The following is a 12,228-nucleotide window of genomic DNA, read 5'->3' as shown; positions in this document are numbered from 1 at the left end:
CATTGTAAAAACACAAACATTGGTGATTCCCCATCCCTCTTCTGTTCACTGTCCCCGTACCCACTCAGCCCAGGATTCGTGTTCTGTACATTCAATGTCACAGTGCGAAGAAGCTGATGATTCCTTCGGGAGACCTTTTAAACTCACTGTCCCAGGATTTACTTTTTTGCAAATCAGATCTTCTGGAAGGTGAAATAAAAACAGAAAGTGATGGAAATACACATACATAAATACATATAAATTCTGCAGCACTGTATCAAATGCCTTTTGAAAGTCCATGTACCCCACATCAACAGCATTGTCCTCATCAATATAATAAAAGCAAAATACTGCAAATGCTGGAAATCTGAAATAAAAACAAGAAATGCTGGAAATACTCAGCAGGTCTGGCAGCATCTGTGGAAAGAGAAGCAGGGTTAACATTTCGGGTCAGTGACCCTTCTTTGAAATTATTATTATTATTGTCCTCATCAACCCTCTCTGTGACGTCTTCAAAAACTCCAGCAAGTTAGCTGAACATGATTTTCCCTTAACAAATCCGTGCTGGCTTTCCTTAATCAACCCACATACTGAGTTAGGTGACATATTGAGTATTCTGGAAGGGAACAAAACATTACAAAGAGACATTGATAGATTTAGTGAGTGGAGAAAACAGTGACAGCAGGAGGTCAATGTGGGGAAGTGTGAGGTCATTAACATTAGAGTCATGTATGGAATGGAGGAGACCATTCAGCCCATCAAGTCCCAGACAGTTCTCCACACAGTAATCCACTCAGTCCTACTCCCCTGCTTGACCCCTGTCGCCCTGCAAGTTTATTTCCTTCAAGTGACCATCCAATTGACTCTTGAAATCAGTGATTGTCTCTGCTTCCACCACCCTCATGGGCAGCGAGTTCCAGATCATTTACTACCCACTGTGTAAAAAAGTGCTTCCTTATATTCCCTCTGCATCTCTGGCCCAAAACTTTCAATCTGTGTCCACTAATCCTTGTACCATTAGTTAATGGGAACAGTTTTCCTTGTCTAACTTATCCATGCCTGTCATAATCTTTTACACTTCGATTAAATCTCCCCTCAATCTCCTTTGTGTGAAAAAGAACAACCCCAGCTTTTACAACCTCACCTTGTAACTAAAATCTCCCTCCCTGGAACCATTCTGGTAACTTAGATCTAAGGAAGATGAATCAGAATATTTTCTAAATGATTAAAAGTTAGGAACTGTGAAGGGACAGAGAGATTTTGGGTTTCATGCACAGAAATCACTAAAAACTACTGGAATGAGAGAAAAGGGAATTAAAATGTCTAATGGATTGTCCGCCTTTATCTGAAGGGTGAAAGTAATGCTGCAGTTATATGCAACTCTGGTTACACATCATCTGAAGTGAGGTAAATAAAAGCAAAATACTGCAGATGCTGGAAATCTGAAATAAAAACAAGAAATGCTGGAAAGACTCAGCAGGTCTGGCAGCTTCTGTGGAGAGAGAAGCAGAGTTAATGTTTCAGGTCACTGACCTTTCATCAGAACTGACAAATGTTAGAAATGTAAAAGGTTTTAAGCTAGTAAAACGGGGGATGAGGCAAGAGATAACAAAAGATGTGTTTTTCTGGACAAGGTCACAGAGAATAACTGACCAGAAGGTCATGGAACAAAGGCAAACGGTATGTTAATGGTGTGATGAAAGACAAAACGTGTGAGGTGTTCAGTTCTGGGCAGCACATCTCAGGAAGGATATATCAGCTGTGCAGGAGGTACACTGAACATTCACCAGAATGATATCAGGACTAAAAGGGTTAAATTGTGAAGACAGGTCATATAGACTGGGCTTGTATTTCATTGTGTATGAAGATTAAGGGGTGATGTAATTCATGTAATAAAGAAGATTATAGGTTTTAAGAGGGTCGATAAAGAAAAATGATTTCCTCTGTTGGTGGAATGCAGAATAAGATGGCACAACATTAAAATTAGAGCTGGGCCATTCAGGGGTGCTGTCAGGGAGCACTTCTTCACACAAAGGATAGTGAAATCTGGAACACTGTCCCCCCAAAAAGCTGCTATGGATGGGGAGAAAAGGAAAATGTCAAAACTTGAGAGTGACATATTTTTATTGGGTAAGGTTACAGGGATATGTAATCAACACGGGTAAAGGTAGTTGTGATATGGATCAGTCATGATATAACTGAATAGAGGAACAGGCTCGAGGGGCTGAATGGCCTCCTCCCACTCATGTGTTCCTCTGTTTTACAAGATCACTGGGACTGATTCCCTGAGGCTCCTCTCAGAATACCGAGACCGTCTACTCCTGACCATTATGGAGCAAGGGTTTTCAAGGTGGTCTGGACAGGACAACACCTCCCCTTCATAGACACATGATCCTGACTGTGAGGTGACGGTGCGTCTGGGAGAACGATGGGTGGACACAGTGTGTGTTGTTATTTTAATCATAATCTGAACCTCAAGAAACAAACTACCCTGAGGAGTGAAATAAGGCTCGTTATCTCCTGTTATCTGGGCTGTTTGAGCTGGACAAGGCCTGACCCAGCACTAACAGGACAGTATAAGTCCACTGGGAGATGACAGAAGGCTGAATTCAGACTCAAATACATCACTTTCATGAAATAATGAGTTGAGAAAGGGTTCATTAATAACCTTGTAGTAAAGAGGCCTCGAGGGAAGTGTAACCATTATATGGTCGAATTTTATATTGAGTTTTAAAGTAATTTAGTTTGGGACAATACTGGGGTCTTACGTCTAAACAAAGCAAACTTCGCAGGATGAGGGGCGAGTTGGCTAAAGTAGATTGGGACACTACATCAAAAGATATGATGGTTGATAAGCAATGGCTTGCATTTTAAGAATTAATACATAATTTGTAACAAATGTACAATCCTTTAAGTCACAGAAATCCCATAGAAAAAGTGGTCCAACCATGGCGAACAAGAGGAGTTAGAGGTAATATTAGATTGAAGGAAGAGACTTATAATGATCCCCAAAAAAGTGGTATGCCTGAGGATTGGATGGATTTTAGAATTCAGCAAAGCAGGATCAAGAAATTAATAAGGAAAAAAAAATCTGAGTGCAGATTAACAAGAGACATAAAAACAGATTGTAAATGTTTCTATACCTATAGAAATAGGAAGAGATTAGAGAAAGGAAATGTGGGCCCTTTGGAGAGAGACAGTTGAAATTAAAATGGGGAATAGGGAAACGGCAGAGACATTAAACAAATGATTTGTATCTGTCTTCATGGTGGAAAACACAAGAACATTCCAGAAATAGGAAACCAAGTGTCTCGAGAATGAGGAACTGAGAGAAATCAGTATAAGTCAAGAAATAGGAATGGAAAAATTAAAGGGACTAAGTGGCAACAAATCCCCCGGATCTGACAACCTTCATCATCAGGTTTTAAAAGAGGTAGCTGCAGAAATAGTGGATGCATTGGTTTTGATCTTCCAGAATTCCATAGATTCTATTGCAGTTCCCAAGGATTGAAAGGTAGCAAACATAACCTTGCTATTCAAGAAAGCAGAAAGAGAGAAAATGGGGAACTATCAACCAATTAGCCTCACATCAGTTGTCGGCAAAATGTTAGAATGTATTATTCGGGGAAATGGTAACAGGACACTGAGAAAATCATAATATGATTAAGCAGAGACAACATGGACTTGTGAAAGAGAAATCACGTTTAACAAATCTTGTAGTTTCTTGAGGATGTAACTAGTAAGGTGAATAAGGTGGAAGCAGTAGTTTATTTGGATTTTGAAGAAGCAAGAAGCATTTGATAAGGTGCCACACCAGAGGTTATTACACAGTTAGGACTCATGGGATTGAGTTAATATATTAGCATGGATTGAGATTGGTTAATGGACAGAAAGCAGACAGCAGGAATAAATTGGTCATTTTCAAGTTGGCAAGCTGTAACTCGTCGGGGAAAGTAGCTTGGGCTTCAGCTATTTACAATCTATAGAAATGGCTCAGATGAAGGGATTGAGTGTCATGTATGCAGGTTTGCTGATGATACAAAGTTAGGTGGGAAAGCAAGAAATGAGGAAGACAGAAAGAGGCTTCAGAGAGATACAGACAGGTTGGGTGGGTGAGTGGGTAAGAACATGGCAGATGGCTTACAATACGGTGAAATGTGAAGTTATCCACTTTGATAAGAAAAATGTTAAAAAAACAATTTTTAAAATGTATGTTGAGAAACTGAGAAATGTTTGCATTCAGAGGGACCTGGGTGTTGTTACGACCAAGGTGGGAGTAATGCACTGTTAATTCAGTCCCACTGCTTCACAGGTCACAGCGTATTAGTAAAGTTTCCCATCTACTAGAAATTAGCCAAATTAAACACTTTATTTATCCCCCAGAATAAAGCACACAAAACCAGATTTCTTCAAACAACAAAATTAACTATTTATTAATAAACTAAATCTTAAACAATAATGGGATGAATCAATGCATATATATATATAAAAAACTTCTTATTCTTCCCAAGCCTCATGCACACACACATATATTCAAAAATCAGTTAACTGGGGAGAAATAGTTTTTGGTGTTCAACTGTTTCTTCGGAATAATAAAATTGTTGGTGGTCTGGTAGGATATTTCGAAATTGGTGAGGTGGCCCAGAGTTGAAAAGTCAGAAGCCACTCAAAGTCTCTCCAGGCAAGTTTGTTGAGCAGTCTGTGATGAGGAGATGGTCAAGGCAATTCGTCTCCAGTAGGCGTCACACAGATCTTTCAGCAAAAGGTGCAGCAACAGGTCTGCTTAAATTTTAAAGTAGCAGTCCAGCAATAGTAGCTTTCTTGAGATTTCAGGATCTCCCAAAAAGCACGAGTAACAGGAATCACTCTTGAGGCAGAGATTTTTCAGAAGCAATAGGAATTTGCTACCTTTAACAATGCAGGGCTTCCTCTCAGCAAAGGAGCCTTTCTCCACAGACAGCAGCAACTCCGCTTTCTCTGGGTCTTTTCCTCTCCAGGCAGAACACAGACACAACTCAAATGTGGAATTTTGTTCTCCAAGAGATGCCTTCTTTTCAGGGAGAGGTCTTTTTCGAGTCTGCCAAAAAAGACAAGTCCCAGCCAGTTTGTTCTGCCTCCTGCCTGCCCAGCACTGATCTTTCACAAAGCAAAGTGAAATTGAACTCTTAACAATGTCACGTGACCTATCATTTTCCTTGCTGTTGTTGCTTGGAAACAAGTTGCCTTGCAGACTGTGCCCCACTCAGTTCAGCATTCAATTTTCTCAGTCTTGCAAAACACAGAACTCCAAGTTTTTTCCTTTGTTAAAAGCAAAGCACATGTAACAGTGTCCTTGTATATGAATCACAGGAAGCTAACATCGAGGGAAAGCGAGCAATTAGGAAAGCAAATAGTATGTTAGCTTTCGTTACAAAGGGATTGGGGTAGAAGAGTAAAGAAGTCTTACTACAATTATACAGGACATTGGTGAGGCCCCACCTGGAGCAGTGTGTGCAATTTTGGTCTCCTTGCTAAGGAATGACATACCACCATTGAGGGAATGCAATGAAGGTTCACTAGTCTGGTTCCTGGGATTGTTGTATTTATTCATGGTCTGTGGGTGTTACTGAAATGGCCAGCATTTATTGCCTATCCCTAATTGCCCCTGAGAAGGTGGTGGTGAGCTACTTCCTTGAATATAACTGAGTGTCTCGCTCAGCCATTTCATCGTGTAGTTCAGAGTCAACCACATTTCTGTGGGTCTGGAGTCAGACCAGATCGGGTAAGGACAGCAGATTTCCTTCCCTGAATTTTGGATTTTTAGGTGGATTTTTAGGACAATCCGTAGTTTCATGGTCACCAATATTGATCCTCGCTTTTTAATTGCAGTGGTGGGATTTGAATTCATGTCTCAGCATCATTAGTCCAGGCCTCTGGATTACTAGTTCAGTAACAGAACCACTCTGCTCCATCTCCTCCTGTGAGGAGAGATTGAGTAGATTAGACCTATATTCCCTGGGGTTTAGAAGGAGATGTGATCTGACTGAAACATCAATCCTTAAGGGATTTGGCAGGGTCGATGCTGAGAAAATGTTTCCCCTGTCTGGGCAATCTAGAACACCGGGTCACAGTCTCAGGATAAGGGATAAGACATTTAGGACTGAAATGAAGAGAAATTTCTTCACTGAAAGGGTTGTGAATCTTTGGAATTGTCTTCCCCAGGGAGCAGTGGATGCTCAGTCATTGAGTATATTTAAGACAGAGATTGATAGATTTTTGGTTACTGAGGGAATTAAGGGATATGGGGATAGTGCGGGAAGGTGGAGTTGAGAAGATCAGCCATGATCTGGGTGAATGGCAGAGCAGGTTCGAAGGGCCGAATGGCCTCCTCCAGCTGCTATTTCTTATGTTCATTAAACCTCAGTCTGGTTCCTCTCGAGCTGCTGAGTGAGTGAATTAAATCTTTCTCGACAAATCACCAAGATACCAGATGACAAGTCATACCCGAAACATCATTTATTGGTTACAAATCACAACTTAGTTAAATCTGGACTCACAGACACTTTATAAACATGTATAAACACATTTAAATGTAATCAGAGTTATCCAGCAGTTCAGCACTAATAGGGAGAGTATTTCACAAAACAAGTAACAAAGATTAACCAGACGATTCAGTGATTGACTGTAAATCAACACTAATGGATGCTGAGTATTAATTACAGCAGGGACCGGAGTCTGAGCTTATAAATTGGTGAGTTTACTTGAAGAGCAATTCCTTCACTATCTGACATGTTAACAGTTGTGAACAGCCTGTCTGTCCAACAGCTCCAGTCTACGAGTGCTTAGAAACACACAGAGCTTAAACAGCCTCATTCTTGAGCGAAAGAACAGACTTTCTCCTGTCAATATAGAGTTACAGGATTGGCCTGTGATCTGTTTATTGTTCATCTTTTGTTCAGTACATTTACTGAGTGGATTTAAATTGAAAATGAGGTTTGAAGACATAATGGTCTATTCACACATGAATGAGAGACGCTGTGGGCCAGACGCTCAGTCCAAGAAGAGCAACTGACATCAGAAATAAACCCCAACTGTCAGAATGAACATGGTTCAGTCTGGATATGATTAACAGCAGCAACAGCAGAATCCAACCCCTGTAATTATCTGTGAACTCGCTGGTGTCTCAGCAGATAGGATGGCCGAGTGAATCCCTTCCTGCACACGGAGCAGATGTATGACCTCTCCCCAATGTGAATGAACTGGTGCGACACCAGGTGGGATGACTGAGTAAATCTCTTCCCACATACGGAGCAGGTGAATGGCCGCTCCCCAGTGTGAACTCGCTGGTGTATCAGCCGAGTAGTTGAATCAGCAAATCCCTTCCCACACTCAGAGCAGGTGAATGGCCTCTCACCAGTGTGTACTCGCTTGTGTTTCACCAGCTTGGATGTAGTAGTGAATCCCTTCCCACAATGAGAGCAGGTGAATGGCCTCTCCCCAGTGTGAATTCGCTGGTGTGTCAACAGGTTCCATGACTGAGAGAATCTCTTCCCACACTCAAAGCAGGTGAACGGCCTCTCCCCAGTGTGAACTCGTTGGTGTGCGTGTAGGGAGGATAACTGAGTGAATCCCTTCCCACACTCAGTGCAGGTGAATGGCCTCTCCCCAGTGTGAACTCGTTGGTGTGTTCGCAGGGCGCATAAATTAATGTATCCCTTCCCACACTCAGTGCAGGTGAATGGCCTCTCCCCAGTGTGAATTCGCTGGTGTGCAAGTAGGGAGGATGACTGAGTGAATCCCTTCCCACACTCAGTGCAGGTGAATGGCCTCTCCCCAGTGTGAACTCGTTGGTGTACAAGTAGGGAGGATGAATGAGTGAATCCCTTTCCACACTCAGTGCAGGTGAATGGCCTCTCCCCAGTGTGAACTCGTTGGTGTGCGAGTAGGGAGGATGACTGAGTAAATCCCTTCCCACACTCAGTGCAGATGAACGGCCTCTCCTCAGTTTGACTGTGTCGATGAGTTTCCAGCTCAGACGTGTAATTTAATTCTTTCTCACGGTCCCCACATTTCCACAGCTTTTCCCCAGCGTTACTACACTTGTGTACCGACAGGCCAGCTGATCGGCTGAAGCCTCGTCCACACACAGAACACGTGTACGGTTTCTCCACACTTTTTGCTTCCATGATCAAAGGCCGATGATATTCAGATCCTGATGAATCGAGTGACTGTCACATCTTGAGGTGATGTTTGATTTTCCTGTCCGCAAATCCTCCCTTTCTAATACCCTGTAACATGAAGTTACAACAGGAAAAAGGGAGTGAGAGAGAACCCACAAAAACACAAAGACAAGTTGTGAAATTGAGCTGAATGAATCTGGTAATTTGTGGGACCAGAACAGAGAGTGGGCGGGGCTTCAAGGTCCCAGTGACCAGGACAGAAAATCATTGACTCATTAATTTTATTCTCACTCTGCACACAGGGGCTGGAGAACTGAACCCAGCCACAGTAGAGGGAGGGAGAAAACTGGCAGAGGAGGAAAGAAATGGTGCAGATGGTGTCATGGGTTTGGATTTCAGCACAGGGAGGAGGGAGAGTGTGTGGGACTGCGATTTACAGCTTTGGGGAAACAAGAGAGGAATAAAATGTTCCATAGGATCTCGAATTGTCTGTTCTGAATTTCTATCCTGTACTGACAGTGATGACTTTTATTACCTCCTTTTACAGGGGATTAGGAGAGGATTTACACACATTGATTTGATGCTCACTCTGCACACAGGGGCTTTCGCACCATCTCTCCTGAAGGTGCTGGGGTCACTGTTTACATCCCACTGAACTGTAAGAAAGAATATCTTATTAGATGATATTAAAGATAGTATTATATTATAATAATATAACGAGAGGCCGTTCACCTGCTCCATCTGTGGGAAGGAATTTAATCGATATCCAAAATGCTGAGACACCAGTGAGTTCACAAGTGACTGTAGCTGTTGCATTCTGTAATTATTGCTGCTGTTAATCACATCCAGGACTGAACCATATTCATTCTGACAGTGGGGTTTATATCTGCTGTGTTAATATTCTTTATAGCTGGGGTGGAGTTTAATATTCCAGCAATTGGTTTGAACAAAGAACAAAGAAAATTACAGCATAGGGACAGGCCCTTCGGCCCTCCAAGCCTACGCCGATCCAAATCCTCTATCTAAACCTGTCGCCTATTTTCTAAGGGTCTGTATCTCTTGACTTCCAGCCCATTCATGTATCTGTCTAGATACATCTTAAAAGACGCTATCGTGCCCGCATCTACCACCTCCGCTGGTAATGCGTTCCAGGCACCCACCACCCTCTGCGTAAAGAACTTTCCATGCATATCCCCCCTAAACTTTTCCCCTTTCACTTTGAACTCGTGTCCCCTTGTAATAGAATCCCCCACTCTGGGGAAAAAGCTTCTTGCTATCCACCCTGTCTATACCTCTCATGATTTTGTACACCTCAATCAGGTCCCCCCTCAACCTCCGTCTTTCTAATGAAAATAATCCTAATCTACTCAACCTCTCTTCATAGCTAGCGCCCTCCATGCCAGGCAACATCCTGGTGAACCTCCTCTGCACCCTCTCCAAAGCATCCACATCCTTTTGGTAATGTGGCGACCAGAACTGCACGCAGTATTCCAAATGTGGCCGAACCAAAGTCCTATACAACTGTAACATGACCTGCCAACTCTTGTACCCAATACCCCGTCCGATGAAGGAAAGCATGCCGTCTGCCTTCTTGACCACTCTATTGACCTGCGTTGCCACCTTCAGGGAACAATGGACCTGAACACCCAAATCTCTCTGTACATCAATTTTCCCCAGGACTTTTCCATTCACTGTATAGTTCACTCTTGAATTGGATCTTCCAAAATGCAACACCTCGCATTTGCCCTGATTGAACTCCATCTGCCATTTCTCTGCCCAACTCTCCAGTCTATCTATATTCTGCTGTATTCTCTGACAGTCCCCTTCACTATCTGCTGCTCCACCAATCTTAGTGTCGTCTGCAAACTTGCTAATCAGACCACCTATACTTTCCTCCAAATAATTTATGTATATCACAAACAACAGTGGTCCCAGCACGGATCCCTGTGGAACACCACTGGTCACACGTCTCCATTTTGAGAAACTCCCTTCCACTGCTACTCTCTGTCTCCTGTTGCCCAGCCAGTTCTTTATCCATCTAGCTAGTACACCTTGGACCCCATGCGCCTTCACTTTCTCCATCAGCCTACCATGGGGAACCTTATCAAACGCCTTACTGAAGTCCATGTATCTGACATCTACAGCCCTTCCCTCATCAATCAACTTTGTCACTTCCTCAAAGAATTCTATTAAGTTGGTAAGACATGACCTTCCCTGCACAAAACCACAAATCCCTCAGTATCTTCTCCAGCAGCTTCCCTACCACTGACGTCAAGCTCACCGGTCTATAATTACCTGGATTTTCCCTGCTACCCTTCTTAAACAAGGGGACAACATTAGCAATTCTCCAGTCCTCCGGGACCTCACCCGTGTTTAAGGATGTTGCAAATATATCTGTTAAGGCCCCAACTATTTCCTCTCTCGCTTCCCACAGTAACCTGGGATAGATCCCATCCGGACCTGGGGACTTGGACACCTTAATGCCTTTTAGAATGCCCAACACTTCCTCCCTCCTTATGCCGACTTGACCTAGAGTAATCAAACATCTGTCCCTAACCTCAACATCCGTCATGTCCCTCTCCTCGGTGAATACCGATGCAAAGTACTCGTTTAGAATCTCACCCATTTTCTCTGACTCCACGCATAACTTTCCTCCTTTGTCCTTGAGTGGGCCAATCCTTTCTCTAGTTACCCTCTTGCTCCTTATATATGAATAAAAGGCTTTGGGATTTTCCTTTACTCTGTTTGCTAAAGATATTTCATGACCCCTTTTAGCCCTCTCAATTCCTCATTTCAGATTGCGCCTACAATCCCGATATTCTTTCAAAGCTTCGTCTTTCTTCAGCCGCCTAGACCTTATGTGTGCTTCCTTTTTCCTCTTAGCTAGTCTCACAATTTCACCTATCATCCATGGTTCCCTAATCTTGCCATTTCGACCCCTCATTTTCACAGGAACATGTCTCTCCTGCACGCTAATCAACCTCTCTTTAAAAGCCTCCCACATATCAAAAGTGGATTTACCTTCAAACAGCTGCTCCCAATCTACATTCCCCAGCTCCTGCCGAATTTTGGTATAGTTGGCCTTCCCCCAATTTAGCACTCTTCCTTTAGGACCACTCTCGTCTTTGTAACTTTGTAACTTTTACTCTTCAAATCCCTTTGGGCTATTCGCAGGGTTTTGTGGGATGAAACCAAACAGTGATTTACTTGTACTTTTGGCAATTTTGTATATTATATTCACTGCTCACAATGAGATCTGTTCTACATTGGGAAGAGCAAACACAGATAGGGTGATCACTTTGAGAACCATCTCCATTCAGTCTGCAAGCATGTTCCTGAGTTTCCAGTCACTTCCCATTTTAATTCTCCGTCCCACTCCCACTCTGATCTCTCTGTCCTCGGCCTCCTGCCCTGTTCCAATGGGAGCTCGAGGAACAAGACTTGACAACCTTCCGGACTCAACATTGAGTTCCGCAGTTTCTGTAACAGAGAGTTGTCGGGATCTGGAACGCCCCACCTGAAAAAGGTGGTTGAACCTGATTCTATCAGTCATTTTAAAAGGGAGTTGACAGGTATTTGAGAATGAGGGACTTACAGGCTTACAAACACCAAGTGGGTGTGTGGGACTAAACACAACTGCTCTTTCAAAGGACCAGCACAAGCCCAAAGGGTTAAATGGCCTCCTTCTGTGCTGTAAGTTTCTATGATTCTAGGAGTTGGCCATTTAGACCCTCGAGCCTGTTCCACCAGGCAATGAGATCATGGCTGATCTGTGATCTAACTCTATATACCTGACTTTGTCCCATTTCCATTAATACCTTTGGTTAACAAAGATCTATCAATGTCAGATTTAACATGAACATTGATCTCGCATCAACTGCTGTTTGTGGAAGAGAGTTTCAAATTTGTACCACCTTTTGTGTGTAGAAATGTTTCCTAACTTCACTCCTGAAAGGTCTGGCTCTAACCTTTACTCTACATCTCCGAGTTCGACACTCCAGAACATCCAGCCCATGGGCCAGATTCCAGCCTGCCAATAGTATCCATCGGACCTGCCAAAACATTCAGTGACTGACAATGATTACAGCTC

At 43.0% G+C, this 12,228-nt stretch overlaps 1 protein-coding gene and 1 long non-coding RNA gene across 9 annotated transcripts in view; one reads left to right on the top strand and one right to left on the bottom strand.

Annotated features, from left to right (window-relative positions):
• LOC137362243 (uncharacterized) overlaps positions 1-12,228 on the top strand; it is a 199,592-nt gene that overhangs the window by 78,610 nt on the left and 108,754 nt on the right. The gene's annotated exons all lie outside the window — the stretch shown is intronic.
• Positions 6,556-12,228, bottom strand: part of LOC137362240 (zinc finger protein 235-like) — a 34,620-nt gene continuing 28,947 nt past the window's right edge. For 5 of the 8 annotated variants that reach the window (XM_068026686.1, XM_068026693.1, XM_068026691.1 and 2 more), the window contains one exon: positions 6,556-8,246. In XM_068026686.1, coding sequence (XP_067882787.1) covers positions 7,119-8,144 — 1,026 coding nt within the window. In that variant the 5' untranslated portion in view covers positions 8,145-8,246 and the 3' untranslated portion in view covers positions 6,556-7,118. Of the gene's footprint in view, positions 8,247-8,726; positions 8,795-12,228 lie in introns of all 8 variants that reach the window. The other 3 variants (XM_068026688.1, XM_068026687.1, XM_068026689.1) reach the window with 1 other exon arrangement.

Source organism: Heterodontus francisci, unplaced genomic scaffold (assembly GCF_036365525.1).
Source record: "Heterodontus francisci isolate sHetFra1 unplaced genomic scaffold, sHetFra1.hap1 HAP1_SCAFFOLD_526, whole genome shotgun sequence".
NCBI lineage: Eukaryota > Metazoa > Chordata > Chondrichthyes > Heterodontiformes > Heterodontidae > Heterodontus > Heterodontus francisci.
The sequence above is the reverse complement of the archived record's forward strand: the minus strand, read 5'-3'. Positions and strand labels throughout refer to the sequence as shown.